Source organism: Bos grunniens, chromosome 10, assembly GCF_055505025.1.
Source record: "Bos grunniens cultivar Pamir isolate PY7600 chromosome 10, Bosgru_T2T1.0, whole genome shotgun sequence".
In the NCBI taxonomy this organism is placed as follows: domain Eukaryota; kingdom Metazoa; phylum Chordata; class Mammalia; order Artiodactyla; family Bovidae; genus Bos; species Bos grunniens.
Window position 1 is genome coordinate 13,492,957 of NC_141174.1, and position 24,406 is coordinate 13,517,362.

The 24,406-nt window shown below is 42.6% G+C and overlaps 1 protein-coding gene across 11 annotated transcripts in view; it reads right to left on the bottom strand.

Annotated features, from left to right (window-relative positions):
• The window catches only part of NRXN3 (neurexin 3), a 1,787,606-nt gene that overhangs the window by 1,308,603 nt on the left and 454,597 nt on the right, over nt 1-24,406 (bottom strand). For all 11 annotated transcript variants that reach the window (XM_086319413.1, XM_086319414.1, XM_086319426.1 and 8 more), the window contains 2 exons: nt 11,749-12,050; nt 5,538-5,699 (listed from right to left, as the gene is read on the bottom strand). In XM_086319413.1, coding sequence (XP_086175539.1) covers nt 5,538-5,699; nt 11,749-12,050 — 464 coding nt within the window. The remainder of the gene's footprint in view (nt 1-5,537; nt 5,700-11,748; nt 12,051-24,406) is intronic.

Below are 24,406 nucleotides of genomic sequence, written 5' to 3' on the forward strand. Positions count from 1 at the left end.
GGTCAAGGAAAATGAGAATGGGGTAGGGGGAAAAGGTATAGGAAGTAAAAAGAGGACAATACAAAAGAGAAACCAGAAGAAAAATTGTGATCAAATAATAGATAGCAGCAAAAGACAGTGAGACTAGATAAAATAAGTATTTTTTTTTTCAAAAGCAACAACAAACACATTATCCCAAAGCCCGCAGGTGCTAGCAATTCAAATAAACGTATAGCAATTAACAGAATTAACACCGCCTTAAATAGCTTGGCTCACCAGATGTGGACTCCTATCAGGGTTCTATAAAATGTAAAGTTATTACAGATTAAACCATTAATCATCTGTTCAGAGACTATCTCTGGCTGCAAAATCCCATTCAGTTTTAAATGGCTAATAATCACAAAGGGATGTGGAATGTAATATGCGCAATGATGGTCTACCCAATCCTTTTTCCTTTAAATATGTGTTAACTTCCCCCCGTTCTCCTGCTTTCCTTCCTCCCCACTAGAGATGCCATCAGAAAGGAGAAGTGAGCTAGACTGGCTAATCTTAGAGGGTTCGGCAGTGCATGAGCTTCCCCTTGGGCAAATGAGGGGCAAATGGAGAAGCAATATACCAGTGCAGAGGTAACAGCTTGAGGATGGGGTAGAAAGGACCGGATCCCACAACACAGGAGGAAACTCTGATGGGCCTGAGTTGGCCCCCTGGTCCTGATGATAGAGACGCTGACCCTGAAACTCAGCACTGAACTTAGCTTTCCTCTCCTGCACCGTGCTTCATCCTACAAGAGCTCAGGAATGCCAAGGACAGAGGAAAGGATAAACATATGTCCTGACAGGGAAGATCACTGGAAAATGAAATGGGAGTCAGAAGGAAGCACTTTTCTGCAGAAACCTGACGATCCAGAGACTCACTCTCCTCGCCCAGGGCTAAAGCCAACGGACTAGCCTTCTGACTGCTCCTCAGCACCCTGGGACAGAAAGATAAAACAAGTAGAAGCAGCAGAAGGACTAACCAGTTGTCAGGGAATTTAAAGCCTGATGGACAACCGGTTAATCCATGTCATTCTATTGCTTCAGATCCTTCCATGGCTCCCCATTACCCAAAGTCCAAGGGTAGAGCATGACTTAGCCCCTAACTAACTCTGCTGATACTTCGTCAAAACTCCAGATCTTGTGTTTTGTTCCCGGACATTGGCAAACCGTCTGCAAGTTCTTTGCCCAGACACCACGATCTGCTGTCTCTTGGCCCTTGCTCATGTTGCCCTGTCACCCCAGAGCATCACTTTTTCCCTGTTCATTTCTGTTTGTCTTCTTCTTGGGCATCATTGCCTCCAGAGTTTTCCTGAACCCTGTGATATTCTAAGTTCTTCTCAGCAGCCCCACTGCACCTGGGAATGCCTCTTTTTGTGCATTAAATGCTTTTTCTTGAAAATATATCTGTGTGTCCCCCACTAACTGTGAGGTCCCCTGAGGTAAGGATTCTGATGCATCTTTGTATCTTAGCATATCCTTGGCATATTGTAGGTTTTTAGCATATACCTGTGGATCCAAATTTCAGATTTTAGAGCTCCATGAGGTCTGCTCATTAATTAATTATTCATTCCAGATATGCTTATTGAAGGCATTATTTTAAGCCAAGAACTCTTCTAGGTGTTTCGTGAAACACCTGTGAACAGATGTGGCCTCTGTCCTCATGGAGCTCACATTTTAATAGAAGGGAGATTGATAGGTGTCAAAGAAATTTCCAAAGGCAACAGACTAGGTAAAGACTGAGTGTGGGTGAGATGGACGATCCCTATTTCAGTGAAAATAAGAGAATTTTAGTAAGGCGAACCTCAGAATAAAGTTGTTCTCCCCCCAAACAGTGACTTGGTAATATGGGAAATGCAGACACTGCATGTGATAATGAATATTCACTTATGCTTACATTTATAGTCACAAACTGTTTTATAAGAATCATTACATAATCCTTAATCACAATTATTGTAGCAAAACTTCATTGTATATTTATGTATGGTTCCACTTGTACGTACATTATTCCATTCGTTCTTAAGAACACAACAGACGTCTTATTATCTCCATGTTATGGGTTAGGAGACTGAGGCTCAATTAAGATCAGTGGCTTACTCCAGGCCATACAGGAAGTAAGAAAGCTGGAATTCCTAACCAGGTTTTCTGATTTTTAAACTTGGCATTCTTTTCATTTATACTATGATGGCTCCTCAAAGTCTTTTCAATCCTGTTCTTCCCAGAAGGGGTGCCAACATATTTCTTTTAGCCATGCTGGGCCTTTTTATGTAACATCTCTCTCATATCAGATAGCTGGCAAGTTCCTGAAAGATTCAACTATTGCCATGCCAGGATGTTCTTTAATGATTCCAAGAAAGTCACATAGGCAAGTGTGCCTAAGAGCATTTATCTAGAGGTTTTTGTTTTTTTTCTTCACTTACAAACATGAGATTTCATTTAGCAAATATTTATTGAGAGCCCACTAGGTGCTAAGAACCATTCTAGGAGCTGTGGACACAGCAAGAACAAAAGACAGACAGACACATTAAAACACAAAAACATGAAGAGGAACAAGTATGGATTTTGTGATGTTTAAGTGGATACAAACCTTGAATTGATAACTAGGGCGTGCAAAGTAGAACACAATAATTGGATCATGTCATGCTTTTACACTGGTATCAAATTAGGAGCTGTGCACACAGGTGAAATCCACAGATGCTTTGACCCAAGTGTGGAGCCAGAACTTAACTTTGAGTAAAGTAACTGTAGTTCCAAAGATAAAAACAACTTTGTGCTACAAACTATCAATGGTCCAAAATATAAATCCATAATGTCTTCCCCAGGTCCCCATTTTGAAACAAACAAAAACACATAAAAGCACCCAGCTCCTAGAACCACAAATGGCCAGAGATGACAGGAAGGGGAAGAAAGAGAGAGAGAAGGGAAGAAGAAGTTGGAAAATAACTGCAGACTGTCCTAAAGGGAAATGGTTGAAGTGGGTAAGTGGGATTTATCAAGGAGCAAAGTCCCAACAGAGCTGGGAGCTTTTATTGTTTACTAAACTGTCAAGAAGAAATGCCAAGAACAAGAATTTACTACATTTGCCCACAGAAAAGTGAATTTCAATGATTAAATGGAAAGAAATAATATGCTAGGATTTCATGAGACTCAAAGTTATCTGTTTAAAACATTCAGACAAATGAGAAAGCCTCCCAAGTCCCTTAGAAAGACTATCTCATATATGTAAAGGAGAGATGGGCCAAAAATTTAGGTTAAGTTCTAGTTTTGCTTACCATTTCCTTAACTGTTTTAGAATTCCGTCTGACATGATCTGGCTTTAAGTTCTGTTTAGCTACTAGCTAAGATGTGTATATTTTTATTTACACATAAATAAAAGATGTTATTTTTATTTCTGTCATTGACACTGCTTTTCAGAACTATCTTTAATTTTTAAGCTATTATGTGCTACTTTTCACAGACTTTTGAAGCTGTCTGCTCTCTACATGGAGAGAGTGGTATGTGTGTGTGTAAATTTTATTTACTTTAGGCTCTCCATGGATAAAACCATCGGAGATATCTTCATACTTTTATGAGTCTTGTTTCAAAATATTCAGGGGCATCCTTCTTGACTGATAGATTTGCAGTTGGGAAATTGTCTCCTTGTCTCAAAAAGCATAATTGTGTTCTGGGGTGGGGGGGGGCGGCAGTGGAGGGGGTTGATGATTCCTAGAGGCCACCCCCCAGATGCTGTCCTGGAGAGACTCCAGGTGGTTCAGGGCTGTTTCACTACATAAACGGATGCGCTCTGCACAGTGTTCAATGCCTCATTCATTCCTGAGCCACCAGCGAGGAAACAGAACACGGCCATCTATTTCTGATGAGAGGGCAATTCCAATGGAGTGTGATTTAACAGTGTTTAAGACTCCTTCAAGGTTCATTAGTCACTGAGAAGTTTATACCTTTATCCTCCTCAAATGGGAGTAAATCCCAGGGAAGAAGCGAGCTATGTCTACCGCAACCACATCAGGAATGACCTGTGTGGTCCCCGTGGTCAGCAGAAGGCTAGGTCATACCCAGCAGAGAGGAAAACATACTATGAGTTCTCTCCTGTCATTTCTCCTTCAGACCAAGAACAATACAAAGCTGTACCTGGATTTTCCCCTCTTTGGCACGTCTCTGTCTTACCCCTTCCTCTCAATGTACACATGGTTTATTGCAGCAAGGCCCAGCTCAAACACCATTTCTTCTCCAACACTGACTCCCACCTAAAATGTATCACTTCCTCTGCTCAGTTAGAGCATTTCATCTGTGGCACTGCACACACAGTGTCCTGAACTGTAACTGTTCCCTGAGAAGTTTCATCTCTCTTCCCATATTATAAATTCCTCAAATATGCAGATCATGGTTTACAAAAGCCTTTATATTTAGTTATAGCCAAAAAAAAAAAAAAAAAAGGTACCCAATGATTATTTGATAAGTTCATCCATTTAATGCGTACTTACTATGCACTTGCTCTATGCCGCACATGACAGATGCAACTCCCCTCTAACACGGCTCACAGCTGAGGGGCATGAGCGAGTCCATGCATGATGCTATCTCATATGTGACTGATATGCAACCAATTTCAAGTAACCAGAATAAGAATGAAACATGTGCTCCGAGAGGAGACTCATAACATGTCACAAGGGATCTTTATTTACAAGAAAGAACACTGTTAGCGTCTCAAGGAATTTCCCCAGGGGAATGGTATAGCTATCTTAGGCAATCAAGCTTAGCTTAGATTAAACAAAAGAAAAGGCAGTGCCCTGTGCTGATGACACTGTTTGCTGAAAGAATCCAGCAAATCAAGTCTGATTTCTTTTGCCTCAACAATTGACCTTAGAGATTGAACTTACACTTGACTCAAGCTCCCTTGCTCTCAGACAGAGGTCTCAACATATCAGCTACAATAGTAATAAATGAGTAATGGCAAAACCCCACTGCTTTCTCATAGCTGCTACTAGCTCTCCAGGAGGAAAAAAAAAAAGAAAAACCAGTTTTCTGGGCCTTAATATTACATTCCAAGAATTTTTCTTGATCTCAATAATGAGACTCTTGGGAACACCAAGTTCAGCAAAGGTAAAGTAATACGTATGTTATGTTTTAGACAAGACACACAGCTGCAAATGGAGCCACTTTTGGCTAAGGCTTCCTGACTTGCCGAGTCGAAAGTACAAAATCAAACTTTATACAGGTCTATATCCTCGTGACTTCAAAGTCCTTTCATCTGAGTTGTTTAATTTCATTTATAAAACACAGCTACCTGTGGGGATCAGGTGATTCATTAGTTAGATGAGCATACAGAATCACAGGGTATTTAAGTGGCAAACCCATGGTCCTGTAACCGGGCCAAGCTGGGATCAAAACCCGGGGCCTCCACTTCCAAGTCCAGAGTCTTTTCTGCTACAACTTTTGACCTCATAGATCAGACGACAGAGTCAGTCACTGAACTGGAAATTTCACTTGTGCTTAGACAGTCAGCGTATTAAACGGAATGGGTGAACTCACCTCTTTAAGGCAGCCCATGAAGTTGTTGCTGACGGGGGAGCCTGGCAAGTCAGCGGTACTTGGGCTTCCTCCCACGTAGAAGAAGTCATCTGAGCCCAGCATGGTGTAGTCCTCTTGAGTGTAGCCTGTCGTGGTAAGGATCCCATCCACAGAGATGGTCACCTGGTGGAGGGACACAGGGACAAAAGAAATCCCAACAATGACCTTAAGGTCCTGTCAAAATCCGGGGGCTTGCCCTACCTGTGGCATCACTTTCTTAAGATTTGGGTGAGGTATTATTTCTAATTTTGGTTTGATTTTGATATGTGCAGCCAAGTTCCATTTTCTGGTCTGCCTCCCTGTGGCCCAAGCCTCCAATGTTCGCCTGCAGACCCCCGGGAGAGTTTCTCAGAACTACCAAGCTGAGCGGCTCGCTCTACCCAATGCCCTCTTCAGTCAGGCTAGAAAATGGAACTATCCTCAGACGACACCACTTGTCTCGGTTCATTGGTAAAATGATGGCTTATTTTTGAACGATTGTAATTTACAGTGGTCGTGAGAAACAGCAAAGGAGACATTAGACGATGGGGTTTGTTAGGGGGTTGGTCTTTGGTTGTTGATGGTTTTTGTTTCTTTTTTTCTTTTCTTTTTCTTTTTTTTTTTTTTAATTTGTTTCCTTTCCGGCTCACACCACACTGACAAACATGCATTCAGGGAGGGAAGGAAAAGGGTCTTGAGTTTGATGAGTCATGGGTGATACATGCTGTGGACTACCCAGGACATCAACCCCTGTCCTCCCTTGACTGCCATCACCACCACCCAGGGAAGAAATGACCCAAACCAAAAAGGCAATGCTAACAAAAAGAAAGGAATGATGAGGCATGAGAGCCAAAATAATAATAATAATGCCCACCAGAAAGAAATAGCACCCATACACCCAACATCCATGAAAGGAGCAGAGGGTGCAGAGAAAAGATGAGGCCCCAGAGCATGCACGCACCTTACGCTGACACACCCATGCGGAACTTATCTGGAGCCAAGAGAGAAGGCAGAAGAACAGAAGGGAGGGACGTGGGACCGGGTGCAGAGAATGAAAGAAAAGAACCAAAATCCACTTCACACCTACATGCGCTAAATCAACTGAAAAATAAGATGGAAGTGAGGAAAGAAAACACACTCAACACCAAAGGGTCATCTTTCCCCTACCTGCCACCTCCCCTACTAACACAAAAAAGAAAAGAAAAAGTCCAAACCCAACCCCAAAATATATGAAGGATGAGAGGAGAACGAAGAAGGGTGGAGACAAAAAAAAAAAAAAGAGAGAGAGAGAGAAAAGAAAGTGGTGTAGGCTTGATGACTGGTAGGTTGTTAGTAGCGAGGAGGAAAATGAGGAGACAGGTTCTGATGCTAATGGGGGATTCACAAGACAGGAACATGCCATGCAGAGTTTGGATGGAGAACACAATTGGCGGAGCTCCCTTTGGCCGAGGCGGGAAGTAAGGAGCAAGAAGGGAAAGGAAGAACACAGGAAGCAGAGTACTTTCCTCCCCAGATCACCTGTGGCCGCCACGGCCACACAAAAGGGAATGAAAAAGGGGGGATTCAGGAGTTTGGGGGTTGGTGGGGGAGGAAGAAAGTTGGAAGAGTGAGGGGGTAGGAAGACACGGAGAGAAGAAAGTCCTCAATAGAAATCTCAGTTGTCCCTAGTCTGTAACTTGGAAGTTGCAAAATAAGAAAACAAAATGAATTTAGCTACACAAAGAATATTTATTTAAAAAAAATTTTTTTTTAGGAAAAAAAAAAAAAAATAGTGGAGAAAAGGAAACTGTCCCAACCAAAGTCATCCAAATGTTGTCAGGACAGATGCATCCCCTTCCATTTTCTTTTTAAAGAAAAAGAAAGGCTTGTATTTCATTCAACACCAACAACAAAAAATTTAAAAAAGAAACAAGTCTAAAGAGGATAAAAGGGGGGTTTGGGGAGGAAAAGGGGGGCAACACACGGCAAACCCAAAAAAAGAGACAATAAGAATGATATCTACCAGACAATGTAGTTTGTTTACCATAGCGTGTCCGATGCCTGAGTGCTTTGCGGAAAAGGGGGAAGAAAGGAAATTAAAAAATTGTGAACAGAACGATTGTTAATTAAAAAAACTAAAAACAAAGATGAGTCGTTAGGGTGTTAGTACATTAGTCGGTTAGTAAAATGACACATCGCATGAATGATCTTGGGTTAGTTTTTCAAAAAAAAGGCACCCGACACAGAAAAAGAGAGTGAGGGAAGACAATGAGACCAGGACTCTATGGAAAACCTTGGCGCCAGGCTCGCAGCCAGGAAAGGAGCTGCAGCCCACCTTGTCGTCCGTAACTCCCGCTTCTCCCAAACACCACCAGACGGGACCTCACCCAGGTCGGAAGTAGCATCATACTTACTTTCCAAGGGCTCTTCTGAATGAACACTGCCCCCAAGCCCTTCCCACCCTCAGCACATATACAATCCACCTCTCCTGAAAGAAAAGACCCCCAAAGTTTATCATTGAACTTCGGTAAATCGATAAATAGAGCTGAAATACCCGTACTTTGGGGACTTTTTATTTTTCACATCTGACTCTGACTACATGCGTGGACGATCATGACCTTCTCCTAGAACAAAAAGAGCTTAGAATGTTTCCTGTTCACATCGGGCAGATGAAGGCCATATAATGTAGCTCACTCTGCATTTCCAGAGGTAATTTAAAGATCCACAACTGCCTTGACTTGGGGTGCCTTTGTGAGGCAGGAGGGGAACTTTCTTCTCTTTCCTGCCTTCTTGGGTTACAGGAACTGTGTCGTTAGAATGTGCCAAAATAGTTCGAGTCTTCGTCATTATCCAATGATGCCATTATTTGGTTTACTCTGCTGGAATGCCTGCTGTTGGCATCGTGCTCCCCTCATTCCTCGTTAGGAATGTCTTTTAAGCTTTGAAGCAATTCCTTGCATGGGTAGCAGAGAGGACTGGCAGGTCAAAAGTGATTACAGAAGCCCCACGATTCGTCTCTTCTTCACAGCTTTCAAATGTTAAATTAGTGGGCTGGAGGTAGATAAAGACGGGCAACCCAGTTTTATGCTTGTGGTTTGATTAAAGTGTCATATCGAGGTCAAGCAAGTCCTGGGATGGTCATGACCTTGGGCTCAAGGTCATGGACCAAAAACCAAAGCAAAAAAAACCCCCACAAAAACTCCTTACTACCTTGGTGCTAATCCTGGTGATGGTTTGGAACAAATAATCCACATTCTCTCCATTACTCAGAACCCTCAATCAAGTGTCTGAACTTGCCCTGTGCACTAAGTCGCTTTAGTTGTATCCAACTCTTTGCGACCCTAGGGACTGTAGCCCACCAGGCTCCTCTGTCCATGGGGTTCTCCAGGCAAGAATGCTGGAGTGGGTTGCCATTTCGTCCTCCAGGGGATCTTTCCAGGGATCAAATCTCCATCCCTTATGTCTCCTGTATTGGTTGTCGGATTACCACTAGGGGCCACCTGGGAAGCCCAAATTTGGCCCTACTTAACCTAAAAGCTACTGAACAAACCAACACTTTCACTGACTTTAGCCCCAAAGCAGAACCATGAGTAGATGACCAAGAAGGAAGAAAGGGGAAAAGCTCTGCTCCGTTTGGTAAGGAAATTCCAATAAAATTTCCTCAGGTCAATCTTTACCACAGAAGCCATTCACCCTTACAAAAAACGCAGACATGGCTGCCATCAGCCTATCAAATATTCATGAAGTGATTAAGTTTAATTGAAATAGACGAGGGCTTCCCACTCCTTCAAACGTATCCTAGGGAACTCAAAAAGTTGTTATAAGTGTATTTTATGGGAAAAATAATCATCTGAGATGACTCAGGGTTGAAAAGATTCTCTTTGCAAAGTCAACTCTGCTTTTCTGAGGTATTTCCTCTTTAAATAAATTGCATTTGGATGCAAAATTCAGTCCAAATTTCAACGAGGTCTGAATTTAGGTGCACTTTCTCAAAAAGATTCATACTCCCTCTGCCAAGAAATGCCCCCAACACCCTCGGGCCTCACTAGCCTTGTCTTGAGAGCTCTTCTTAGCCGCATCCTTAGGCACAGACAGAGGCAGTCACCTTCGGACAGAACGCTCAGCCTGTAAATCATGTGTGTGTCCCAGCGAGTCTAGCACCCAGACCACAGATGAGCTCATAACCCTCCTGGAACATAAGGTGCTCTGCATATTTACCACACATGGCTGGGGAGGGTTGTAATCAACATCTCGCAAATGGAAATTGGTGTGGGAAGGTTAAATGGCTTGTCCAAGGGCACAGAGTGGAGCTGGGGCTCAGAACTCGGAAGAGAAACCCTCCAGCGTGGCTTTCCTCTGCTTATTGAGACTCAAACAGCACAACCCGTATTTGAATCACAGTCTGGTCTGTCCCCATTTCAGTGTAAAGGACTGAATTAGGGCTCAACTCTATCTGAGAGAAGTGTTTTTAGTAGAAATCAAAGTGAGCCTTTTCTGGCTATTTGAAATCATTCTAGAATGGCAAGGAAGCATGTGGGGTGGGAGAGAGATATAGAAGCAGAGCAGCTGGTGAGAACACAACCAGATTCTGTTCCCCAGGACAGGAAAATCTCCCCCTCCACTGACTGATGCCAGAAGGGTGTTACTGTGTACCAGCCAGTGGAAACCAACAAAAGGTCATATTTTACTTTTTGGTCTAGACTCTGCAACTCAAACATTTCAAGCCCTTATATGTTAGCGAATGGACATTTCACTTGGGCTCTCTTGGCAGCTGAGAGGGTCTCTCCTATAAGTGCAGGTGAGGAATGATGAGAGAAAATGTCAGCAATAGAATTCTTTGGCCTTGCAGGAGAAATATAAAATGGTAATTCAAAAATGTTCGATCTATGTGTATTAGGATGTCTGGGGACTCTAACTCTTACAATTTGGCAACTGCACCATAGATATAATAAAATAGCCAACCTGGGGCTTCCTTGACATGCTTAAGTGTAGAAATGGGTGTTTTGAAAATTGTGTGTTTCTGCTGTGGGTGGGCCTTCTCCATTTATTTAGCATTATGAAGGAGTTACACTTTTATCAAACAGAAAACATATGCAAATACCTGTCACTTCTTATGCCTTCATGTTTACAGAAGGCATTAAATCAATCATACTGCAGAAGAAAATTTGATAAGCACCTTCTTGAAATTTACATAATGCTTTCTGATTAATAAAGGATGAAGGCTGTCCAACTGGGTTTAATGACAAATTCACAAGAAGAAAAAACAAATGAAAACAGAAGCTGGAAAAGGCAGTCTCAGGACAGACCTTGACTTTTACAGGAAGTGATTTTAATCTTTTCCTGATGTGGGCTGCTGAAATATTATTATTGTTGCTGTTGTTTGATTATTATTAGTTATGAACAGAAAGCAACCTCACTTGGCTAAGGTTTTCTGAGAGTGTTGTCACCTGACGGAGTCGCCTGCATAGCATCAGCAAGCGATGGGAGTTCTCAAGCACGTACAGAACCAGGAAAGGCTGCTCCAAAGTTGACTTTTTAATGTGGGTCCTTCCACTTTCCAGGCCTCCTAGTCAACTGAAGAGTCTCGGAGGTAGAGACAGGGGCAATAACGTAGCAGCAAGGAACAGAGAAACAAAGGAATTCAGAAAGATTCCAGCTAATTCACTCCAAGGCTAGAGGTTAACACAACAACCAAAAGAATAAAATAAAAGAATAAAAAAATCAGTGAGGGGCTGGTAAATCAAAAGGAAGAGAAAAAGAAAGACTTTCTCTGGAAGAAATTAAAATCATGGCATCAGGGCAATGGCTAACTTACTTAAAAAACAAAACATACGTTCAAAGGAGGAAAATCTACCAAGCTATAGAAATAAAATGCTGTCCCTAACTGAATTTAACAATAATACAAGGTACAAATGTAATCAAGAAGATAATAAAAAAAAGAAAGCAGAATAAAGAAGTATTTATAACTTTTATTATCTATACAACTGAATTTTTTTCTTAAATAACAAGCACACATGGAGAATTGAAGTAAGAGGAGAAACATATTTTAATCATTATCCTTGTGAAATTGTAAAGGCTGGGAGAAAGCTTGACAAATGCTCACCCATATGGTACCTCTACCCTTCTGCGTGTAACCTAGCCCATCACCTACTTCACACCCCCTCCCCAGCCCCCTAAGAGGAGCCTCCAGGCGCTCTCTGCCCTCAGCCATTACCTGCCGGAGGTTGCGCGTCACTTTGACATCGTGCCAGGCGTTGTCATTGAATTTTCCATTCACTGGCTCCACAATGGCCTCGAAGGCCCCGGACCCCAGGTTAATGACCAAGGAGACCGCACCATCCTTCAGAGCCAGGTTGACATAGTCAGCCGACTTGCCCGTGTGCAGGATAAGGCCATTCCGCTGCCAGGTCTTAAAGGACAGGGTGATTTCATCACTGCTGCTCTGGATCGGGTTCTGAGACAGGTCGTAGCACAGGTACTCTGAGCCTCGGAAAGTGGCCACATTCTCCTCTCGAGCTGCAGGGAAAGAAAAGGGGAGAGCGGTCAACACTTGACTGGCAGGAGCCAAGTCAAATACCAAGGAGAACACACACAACTACAGGGCACTGGCCCTGCCAGGGGCCTGATGCCAGCACCACACTCCGTGCACCTCTTCCACAGGCTTGTATCTAAGGGCCAGGGAAACTAGCTGAGAAGCTGTGTGTTCACACAAGGGCAGAAGACTGAAACGATGATGCAGGAAGTCTTGCTGCCTTGCCTTCAAATTTTCCCAGAGAAAAACCTAAAGGGAAAATTCATGCAAAACAGTAGAGTGAGGCTTTTGTTGCTTTTGCATCAATATCGGCTTTTAAATGCCTGTAAAAGGGCTGGTTTAGAATGGATAATTAACTGTTCTGACAGAGCGTCCTTTAGCTCCAGGTACCTTTTATTGACCAATAAATAAAAATCAATTACCCTGAAAGATTTGGCTCTAATTTCTATCCATCGGTAACATGGCTAAGTTTGGTTTCCATGGTACAGTCCTGCGCCCAGTGGAACAGGACTGGGTTTCTAAAAAGGAGGTTGAACTTAAGGAAATGACTGAGCAGATGAGGAAAAGGGAACAGAATGGAATTTGATAATATGCTTTGATATCACACTAGACAGCAATGCCTCCCTTTTATCCCAAGGGACCACTCCCTGAAGGTCTTTGAGATGGCCTGAGCAGACCGTCCTATGCAACAGCTCTCCACAGGACCAGGGGTCCACAGAGCCAACATGGTACCCCACGGGGACCCAGACTCTCTTTCAAGACCATATTCTAGACCCTGGGGGACTATAATTTGCTACCCAAAGAGCCCCAGGTGTGTTCCCAGGGCTTGTGCAGGCCTCTTCTCTGGATCAATTTTCTGAAGGCAAATCATGCTTGTCAGTGGACTAGCCCTGGGGACTATTTGTACAGGTCTACACAGACCTTGGCCATGTGGGTGGAGGAACCCATGTGCATTTGTACCAGACCCCGTGATAAGCGATGGAGCTGAGGAGGGATAAAGGCCACAGAGCCAACCAGAGGGGCTAGCTCTGCCTATGCTGATATTCCCCAAAGCAGAACTCCCAGGAATCTGGAAATGCTACATGAGAACCTGACTTAACCGAGTAGTTTAGACAATCTATTTTTAAGGCAAGAGGATAGAAAGTATTTGACTTAATTATTTGTTGATTTATAACTTAGACACTCTGCATGCACACTCCCATCTGTCCTCTTGTCAGGCAACCCCACTTAGAGTAGATGGCTTGCCTGGTGGCCCAGTGGTAAAGCATCTGCCTACCAAGGCAAGAGACTAGAGTTCGATCTCTGGGTGGGGAAGATCCCCTGGAGAAGGTAATGGCCACCTGCTTCAGGATTCTTGCCTGGGAAATCCCATGGACAGAGGACCCTGGTAGGCTACAGTTCATGGGCTCGCAAAGTGTGGGATACGACTTAGCCACTATACAACAACTTCGTATCAGGGTTGGTCAAAAGTACCTCTCGATAAAAGGAAATGAGCGATAAAACAATTTAGAGATGCAGTTTCCCTTTAAAGAGGGGTGGGGTGGGGTGGGGCTACAAAATAAAGTTGAGGAAATTCTATTTTTCCTTCTAGACCTAACCAAAGCCAATCCACCTTAACTCAAATCCTTATCAACCATCATAGCCTTTGGTAAGCTCCTTAAGGAAAATCAAATAAATATTTTCTTATCATGAGATAATCATCACTCTCATAATGTGAAGAGATGACCACCCAATATATAGTATTAAGTTCATCATAGCATCACCATATCATTAAAACGTAAACCTCAACATCACAGTCCAAAGAATGAAAAAAGAGATAAAGTATGTCCTGTATCTTCCAGAGGGCCTCAGGGACATGTATACACCCGCACATGTCTGTTTGCACACACACTGCTATAAGCAAAAGGGACTCGTCCCCCCTCTAAGTGACCACGGTGTTGCTTACACAGGTAAGTAGTGAGTACTCCTCAGCACGTACCATGCCAGATGTATTTTACCAAAATGAGTCCCCCCAGAATCAGAGTAGATATTTGGCACTACATCTTTGAAACAGGTCCATCCATCCAATCCCCTAGTGCCCTACTTTAATTAGCTCTCTTCCCATTTCTGCAGAAATAGTTTTGTCAGAATTCAACTGGACAAGCTCTTTTGTACAGTAGACCGGAGGTGACCCTGATTTACAGCAGAAGATGGCAAACCCAATGCAGTTATCACCGCTAAGTTCTCTTCCTAACAACACGGATGTGCGTACAACCAGCTACTATGCCTGTCCTTGGCGCCCAACATGGTGTAGTAGTGGGTGTCTTCCATAAACATTTTAGTTACACCTTGTGTGCCCAGTGAACCGAGACAGACGAGCAAGGAAAGGAGGGCTTCTAAAGAGAAGCTTCAATTAATCATCGAGTACCCTTCAAAGGGGAAAGGCCTGACACAGAACAGCAAGGCCCCAGGATATTATTTAATATACTATGTGGCGCTTAATATTTTTCACATAATTAGACCAAGGAGTCTGTCAAAATAATAAATTTTAGAGCTATAAAGGATTTTAGAGATTGCCTGACTTAAAACATTCTTTTTTCATTAAGGTAGAAACTGATGACCAGGAATAAGTGAGTTGCCCAAGACGAGACAGTTTGTCCTACTCTGGGCTTCTGCTGCCTCTAAACTTTTCTCCAAATACCAGTTTCCTTTCGCCCTTCATTCTGGATATACCACCTGCCCTTATTTTGCTGCTTAAAGGGAAGGAATGGTTCCACTGAGCCATGTGTTGATTTACAAACCATCCCAAATTTTGAATAAACTAAGCCAGAGGCCTATTCCTCCTACCCCCATGTAAATCACACTTCCTCACCAAAAGAAATATTTCTCTTTTCCTCCTGGAATCAGTGTATTTAAAACTAAAGAGCTGATTTTATGTAGAAGGCCACAGGAGAAAAATGACATCATTAAGAGGCCATCACAGTAAATAAATCAGAAATAAAACCAATGAGAGAAAAAACTATGCAAACCACACACATATTTATGCTAATACCCATGCAAATTCATCAATGAAGATTTTATGCATCCTTGAGAGTATATTACTTCGCAAATATCTGCTCAGTGGTAAAGAACCTGCCAAGTAAGAGAGGTGGGTTCAATCCCTGGGTCAGGAAGATCCCCTGGAGAAGGAAATGGCAACTCACTCCGGTGTTCTTGCTTGGGAAATCCCATGGACAGAGGAGCCTGGTGGGCTAGAGACCATGAGGGGCCAGAAAGAGTTGGACAGGACTTAGCTACTAAACAACAACAATGAAAACTGCTGCAACCGTTCACAACCCTCTAACTCTCTTCATTCAATGATGAATTTCCCCAGTTTAACCCTTTCTCTGGGCTGGAGAAGGCAGTGTCACCCCAGATGTCGTGTATCTCCTTCACGTGTCAGTGAAGAGTAGACCACTGAAAGCTACTCCCTGAATCGTACTCTAGATAAGCAAAATCATATCATTTTTAATTCATAGGCTCCTTTCCCCTTTATCGTCACAGGAAGGAGAGGCATAGGCAGTGCATGACCCAGTCTTTAAAAGAGAAAACAAGGGGCTTGCCAGGAGAAAGCCTGAGGACCTGGAAGAAATTGTTCCTTTGTATACTTTCACAACTGACATTTTTCTCCTAGGAGCCTGAACTGTCTAAATTTCCTTCCAGTGGCTAAAGCTCAAGCACTTTCTTATCACCTTGAAAACCATACTAAGTTGATAGTGAATATAACTAAAGGTTGCAAAGCCAAATACTGACAAACACGTTCCTAAGCCAGTTCAATTCTCCAAACTCGCCATTAGAAAGATTTAATACCGCCCCCAAATCTGCTTTCTATAGCGAGTGTCTACACCGAGGAGGAGGCTGAAGAGACAATGCAGTCACCTTGTACGTATTTAGGCTAAATAGGTAGAGAAAATGAATGCAGGGATTATGTAACACGGCATACAATGGCTTAGCGTAAAGCTACAGCTTGGCAAGAGGGCAGGTGCTGAAATGGCTAATGGACTGTGTAGATTCATTTAGATTATATCACTCCAAAGTTGACAATCAATTGCATAAGTGTTAAAATAAAAATGTGACTCTCACTGCGTGAAAAGCAGAGCTCAACCCTGTATGACAACAAATCGTTTGCCCATTACTTGAAAGTGTCCAATTGATTAAACACTAGATGCAATCAAGATAAGTATAACTCGAGGTTTTGAATCAGTTCGTATAGACATATAAAGCACTGATCTTTCAAATGACTTATTAATCCAAGGACTGATCTATACACAGCATTAATAGGCATTTACTCAGCTCTGTTTTCCTCTCTCTCCCCCCCAAAAAAATCCAACTACTGACTTATATATCAATAACTATTTCTCTGAGAAATTCCAAAATAGATTAAAATAGTCTTTTTTTTTTTTTTTTTTTTTTTTTTTACTGTGGAACTTAAGAAGTATAAAGAAATACATATCTCTGTTGAATTGGGCCTGTGGTTACTGATAGCTTGATGTCTTAGGCTGTGAGATTAAGAAATAGGAACTTTATTCTAAAGGTCGGGAGGAACCAATGCCTAACTTTACTGAGAGGATGGAAGGTCTGATTAGCATTTTTTAAATATAAGATTATGCAATCCAGCTTCTGTTGGGTTGAGAGTGAACTGGAAAGAAATAAGAGCTGAAGGCAGAGGGCCCAGTGAAAATAAGAAAACACATTTGAACTACTCTTCCAGGGGGTGCCTGAAACTACTTCAACCCAAATGTTGATACAGCCTAGTGGGGTTTGCATTTCACTGGATAAGAACGGAAGCAAAAGTTCCTAGAAGAGACAGCCTAAGGACTTGAGAAACAGAGATTCTAAAAACCTGGAGACCATAGGAAGAAGCCAAAGTTTGGCTACTTTAGATCCAAATGCAGCCATGGAAAGCCAAGGGCCAGAGGTTAAAATTTGAGGACAAGGACACAGCACTAGGCAAGAAAGGGCTCAGGTGAGAACGGGTCAGGAATGGGGAAAGTGAAAACTGAAAGTTTGTCGCTCAGCCGTGTTCGATTCTTTGCGAGCCCATGGACTGTAGCCCACCAGGCTCCTGTGTCCATGGAACTCTCCAGGCAAGAGTGCTGGAGTGGGGTGCCGTTCCCTTCTCCAGCGGATCTTCCTGACCCAGGGATCAAACTCAGGTCTCCTGCATTGCAGGTGGATTATTTATTAACTGAGCCACCAGGGAAACCCAGGAATGGGTAAAGGGGGATTCTAGTCACCATTTTAAAAAATATTACATATTTCCAAATGCTTTCTTAATCATCCTTTGTATTCCTTCCACAGTCTGTGAGGTTGCTTGGCTATGATTACACCAACGCGAGGAAGAGGGACACACGGTTTCCATAGGTTATCCAAGGCCTTTGGAAGCATTTAGAGCAGTTCCCAAACCTCAGAACTCCAATTCTCATTCCATCACTTTTGCCACATAGCCCACCACCACCCTCGCCAGGAATTCAAATTCCCAGAGGAGAAGGTGCCTGACCCTGTATCTGATGTCTTGAAACTGCATGAAGTCCCTTCTGTCAAAAGGAAAAACCACTGACAATGAATGACAGGTGAGCACCCACTCAGGCGGCAGGAGCCCAAGCAGGGGATCCGGGAACGGGGCCAGCTTAACTCAAAGTCCCCTGTAGGAGCAGGTTGGAAAAAGCCAGACCGAGATCACACTCTTCACCCTCATCAGAGAAAGAGCCTTAGAAATGGAATGTTTAGATACCACTTAGGAGAGCCTGTTAGAATGCCAACCCCTGTGGGGCAGCTGTAACTACTGGGCCTGAGCAGAACACCTGCTAGTTCCAGAAAAGGAAGCAGGAGCCAGCTTTCTGAGGACAGATTCCAGAGACACAGGCAAAACTGTTCTCCCCTTTTACCACACCCCAGTGTTCACCAGGAAGGGCTTCCCTGGTGGCTCGGAGGGTAAAGCATCTGCCTGCAGTGCAGGAGACCAGGGTTCAATCCCTGGGTCAGGAAGATCCCCTGGAGAAGGAAATGGCAACCCACTCCAGTATTCTTGCCTGGAAAATCCCACAGACAGAGAAGCCTGGCAGGGCTACAGTCCATGCGGTCCCAAAGAGTTGGACACAACTGAGCGACTTGACTGTCACTTTTCAGTGTTCACTGAAGCACTGTTTACAATAGTCAAGACAAGGATGCAACCCAGGTGTCCACTGACAGAGGAACAGGTGAAGATGTGGTACATATATATGCAATGGAATATTATGCAGCTATTAAAAAAGAATAAAATAATGTCATTTGCAGAAACACGGGTGGACCTAGAGAGTGTCATACTGAGTGAAATAAGTCAGATGGAGGAGAAGAAATATTGTATGGCATCCCTTATATGTGGAATCTAAAATGAAATTATACAAAGGAACTTACTAAACAGAAACAGACTCACAATGATCGCTTGGGGGTGGGGGAAGGATGGGGAAAATGGATAGTCAGGGAGTTTGGGATGGACAGGTACACACTGCTTTATTTTAATATGGATACCCAACAAGGTCCTACTGTACGGCCATGGAACTCTGCTCAGTGGTATGTGGTAGCCTGGATGGCAGGAGGGGAGTTTGGGGGGAAGAATGGATACAGATATATGTATGTCTGAGTCCCTTTGCTGTTCAGCTGAAACTATTGCAACATTATTTATCAGTTGTACCCCAAAATAAAATGTTTTTCAAAAAAAAAAAACAAAACACTGCTCTCATCTTTGAATTCTTCATTCTTCAATAGGCCTCCGCAGCAGCATGGTACTTTATTCTGCACTGATGCAAAGATAACCCCAGCTGGCAATCCTGGCCTGGCCCACCCTGGAGCTAATGAGCCACAGAACACAATATGAGCTACTGCTGCCCTCCCTGGCAGACAAAGGGAGGTGGTCCTGAGGCTGACATGCTGACTCTGTTCCTCTGATCCACAGATTCAGCAGGGTTTTGTCCTTCCTCCATGGGTGCAGTTGCAATGAGAGGTTTCAGGGTCTTATTTTGGAAACTAACACATCACCCAATTCTACCCAAGGGAAGAAGCCCTGAGGAGGATGGGAGACGCACGAGCCCAAGTCAGGGGGTTACAGAAAGCAGAAATAAACTTCTTGAGAAGGCCACGATTCCACAACCGTTCTACTCGTTACTATAGGGGCTGCATCTCCACTCCATCTGAAAGTCACCCTGAGGGAAAACGCCCGTCTGAGTCATTTGCTGGCAAAGGAATAAGTTAAGGTGGATGGGTGTGAGTCTGTTCACACACAATTCTGTTTTCCATGCAACCTGCTAAGCATCCAACATACAGAACAACTTCCACCCCTAAAGGCTTCTTACAAGCTATGTGTAGATACCCAAGTTAGCGGTTGGGCTATGAGAGGACCATATCTGCAAAAAATGAGGGAAAAGCAGAAATCTTCTTCCCAAAAGAATGGCCTAGAAAATCATGCTGTACTGAAATCACTAGAAAGCTAACAGCATCCTGAAGACCGCATGGCTCTCAATTGTATTATAATAAAAGTTAAATTTCTGTTTATTCATTCAAGGAATAAGTATTTCCAGGTACCTATTATGCATCAGATGAGGTACCATGTGAGTAGGAATAATTCACCTCCATTTTACTGAAGAAGAGAAATTATAAAGCTGAAGAAACTAGAATGCCAGACCTGCCATGGACTCACATTACCCAGGGCACCCTCCTGTAACTCACAGTGCAGGGGAACCGTGGACTTGATAACATGGAATTTAAAAATAAGGCTTTGAAATGGACAGACCTGGGTTTTATAGCCAACGCTGGAATTTACCTAACTCTGTGGAACTTCAGCTTACTACTTAACTTCTCTAATTCCTACTTTCCTAGTCTACAGAATGAGAAAAACCACAGTACATATTTCACAGATTCACTGCGAGACATGAATCAGATAAAGTTCCTGGCCCAGGTCCCACACTAGATACATTAGCTATCGCTGTTGTTGTTGATAATGCACATATAAAAAAGTGATTACAAGTGTCGTAAACGTTTAAGAGGTGATACGGGTCTTGACGTATGAGTAAGAGTTCACCATACAAAAGAAGGGATGACGTTCTACTTAAAAGAAACAATGCATTCACTGGTAGGATCATTAGAAAAGCATGGGGTGCCCAGGGGATGGTGAGAAATTCAGTGTGGGTAGAGTAGCAGGTGCATGAGGCTCAAGCTGCAGGCAGGAGCCTTATGAGTCATATTCCTGGGGCACGGGGATGGAGAACCTGCAGAGGAGAGCTTCAGCTCGTGAGTGCATTGCATCAACAGGTCCAGTGGATGGACTAAGGCCTAGAGAGGTAAAGAGGAATCCTGGAGACACCGCCAAGAGAGAATGAGATGACTGAGGGGCCCTGGCCTGAAGCAATTGTGTTGCATCTCCCTGCTGGCCGCCCACTGATAATAATTTATGTGATATGTTGTGCCTTATATTTCCCATAACCACCAGATCTACATGAGTTAAACTGTATCTACACTTCTTTCACTTCCTGCTTCTCAATTTTATTTGTGGGTCAGACCATCATTGAACACAACAACACACTCTCTCTTATAGAGGGAACTCCATTTTCCTGTCCCATGACTTCAGAAGGGACTCTCCAGAAGGCAGTCATTTGGAATAACACATGGACCTTCTCTCCTTTACCCATTCAAATCCTCCAGGGAGAGAAGTCAATCGTCTGCTCGATCTGAAGCCCATAGATCCATATTTCTTAATTTGGTGGTCACTATTTCCATATGACTTCTCTCTCTCTCCTTCAGCTCTGCCCCTCCTAAGATAATTATGCATTCTCCTCTAGGCTCCCCCACACAGTGAAATCCATCAAGGCAGACTCTGCCCCTACATGAGAACGCCTGGGGTTTTCTAAGTCTTCAACCTATGGCTGAACGATTGAGTTTAATTCAGGGGGAAAATTACCAGGAGGCCCAGTAGGACTGCAGATCAAAGCCACATTCCCTAACCCAGCTCTTCCAGCACTGGAACTGATGTCTGGATCCTTGACCTGACTGCCAGCATCCCTCTTGTGTCTGTTCCTCAATTAACTCAGGACACTATGGTTGCCGGTTGTCAACCTCAGATAACCAGCACCTGGACTGCTTTCACAGTCCGATTTCGAAGATAACAGACATCCCTGGAACTGCATCAGGGCAGTGATGAGTAAATACAATGATTATATCAATAATACTAAAGCCAGCTCTGTGCCACTGTGTTACTCAGATGCATTTCTTGAACTTACACCGAGGATATGGGTGAATAGAATGGTAAAAATTTAACCAGGGTCACAAACTTGAAGACAAATTTTAGATTGAGTTTTGATGTTTTTGAATAAAAAAATACAGAAAGTACACACACCCACAGACCTACATAAGCATTCATCCTTGGCCCAGCCCTCGAAGAATAATCTTCATGCTTATTTTTTTTAACTAGCATCTTTTATCAAAGTTCCACAACAACTAACGCAATTGTACAGAGTACCTAACATCTCATTGTGAGACTATATTCTACAGAGTTGATGAGGACAAAGAAAATTACTAGGGACACAGAGGAGGAGAGAAGAGGATGGAAGACTGTAATTTTGATAAAAACAAAATTAATAACAATGAAATGCATCCAGAATTATCCTAGAACAAGAAGCAGATCATCTAAAATGACTTTTTTTAAACAATGGTACTAACCCTAATTGCTAACTAAATTAAATACTCACTGTATTCACACATAATGTTCAGGAAGGAATATAAATGTCACAAAAGTTCACAGAATTTGGGAAAATTCAAACAGACATTAAGATATGTAGAAGCAATACGTGGGTTTTTAAGTTCACATGGAATTTTAAAATACTTTTGTAAAATTTCTCTTTTCATTCAAGATGAAAACAAGTAAAAAGTCCTCCATAATAAATCATCACTGTAGCATCAGAAGAAACCTTGGAAGATGATCTAATCTATTTCCTAGCTTAATAAGTCTACATCTAAATCATCTTGTTGGTGAATTTTTCCACCTTTAAATATCAAAAAAAAATAAATAAACCCCAAAAAAACCAAGATGATTTGGTGTTATGTGAAATTTCCTACAGACATTTCAGGAGCTCAAATGGTTCCTAGTCCAAAATGACTCCAGGATACTGAGAGACTGCCAAGCTTCATTTGGGTGATCAACAGGGAAGAATTAATCAATACAAGGTATTAAAGACTTTTACCAAATATTTCCTTCATTCAGCCCAGGATAAACAGAAAATAATGAGTATAAACTGTGTGTAGCCAATAAATGTTTACTTCCACTGATTTATGCACACATACGCACACATAATAATCACTAATCATTATATATTACAGCACTATTCATATGCAACAAAAATAGGAAAAATCTACCCATCAATTTCACATAGCGTTTATTTCTGGGGAGGGAGAGCAGAAAGGGAAACAGGGAGATATTCAACAGGATTGTCTTTATGAAAGGACATAAAGCAAAAATGGCAAAACATTAAGATTTGTTCCATATGGGCGATAACTAAGCCAATGTTTATAATATCCTCTACTACAGGGTCTGTTCTCTTTTATGTTTGAAATATAAGCATTCATTTTTTAAAAGTTAAATCCCTGCAGATGATTCTGATAAAATACCTAAATCACCAGATAAATCTTGAACAATCCTTTGGCTATTTACAGGTAGATGTCAACTCCTCCACAGTATCTTTCTGAGTGGCAGATATTCATAGCTTTTCAAAATCTCCCATGTACCCCAAAATGTGTTAAATGAAGACTGAATTGAAGTGAAGTTGAACTGATCACAGTAATGCTAAAGTAACTGGTTCTTTTCCTGCCTTGCCCACTCCTGAAGACCCACTGCAAAGTGCCCCAACATCCCAGGGTTCAGCCTGGCTTCTTAGGAGGAAAGAGGGGAAAAACTGATGGAAGTGAGGGGAGAAGAAGACACCTGTGTTTACCGCCATGTGACGGCCCCGCAGCCAATGCTGGGGGTAGAGAAAGCCGGCTGGGGTCTGGGGGACAAGTCTCTGCACAGGCCTCCCAACGACAGAATAAAATCACTCTAGTTCTTTAAGAAAATCCCCACTGAGAAACCTGAATCCTTGCCCACCCCTTTGGCCTTCCAGGGCAGCAGGCAGCCCAGCCCTCCTTTGTTAGCACTGGGGGCGCTAGCCTGCAAGTCTAGACAGAATGGCTGGTTAAAAGGCCCTGGAGTCAATGCCTGCACAAGATCAATAAGGCTTTTTATGGCACAATGAAAACTTTCTATTTTGTTAAATGTGGCTAATCTACCATTTCTGCAGTACCCTTAAAGCTTTCAGTGCTGAGCACTCGAGCCAAGGTGATTAAAACCCTGTTCAGAGACACAAACTGCGGAAATATGCCAATGGAGAGGTGTAAATCCTGGAGACACGGGCTGTATCTTCTTTTATGATGAAGTGTGCATTTCCTTTTCCTCCTGTAGAAATAACGGTGCCAGTAGGGATGGGGTCTGATCCTGACAAAAATGAAAATTGTCCCATGCCAGGACTCTCAGGAAGGGACAGATGATGCTCAGGGTCCAGTGTAACTGAACAAAAGGGTTTAGTTTTTAGTGAACCTGAAGGTGGATGAGGATGGGGTATGCTGAAAGGGGGTGGAGAGGGAAAGTTCTCTAAAATGCAGGCAGACTTACAAATCAGCTACTTAATTCAGGAAACCTAAATAAAGGAGAAAATCTTCAGTGACTGCAAATTCAATTATAAATTGAACTAAATAGAACTCAAATAAAGTGCTTATTTCATTTGCATCATTTCTTCACCTCAGATTATTAGTAGAGCTTTTTTAACAGGTATAATTTTTTTTGCCATCGTGTAAAAAGGACAGGTATTAATATTTATTGAATTTGTATTATGGTCCAGGCTTTAACACAGAGAGAGTCTAAATAAACTAACACTACACATAGTATCTGACAAGAATTGACCAAGACTTTTTTGGTGATTGGAGCTACAAGAATTCAAAACACTAACCACCAGAACCAAAGTATTACTAACAGAAATAACATTTCTGTGTGTTCATATGTCATCTGGAAGGAGAGCCTTTTCATTGGAATACTTGGTATGTTTCTTATCTAACTCTCATAGAAGCCCTATGAAATAAAGTTTGATTAGCCCCATTTCACAGATGATAAAACTGAGATTCACAAGGGGTGAAATACATGTGCAACACTATAGCTAGTACAAAGCAGATTCAAAATACACGCCAAGGTCAACCTCTAAGCACTGTATGCTTTCCTTTAGATCATGCTGTCTCCTGCTGAGGGTTGGGTATATTTTGCAAAGGC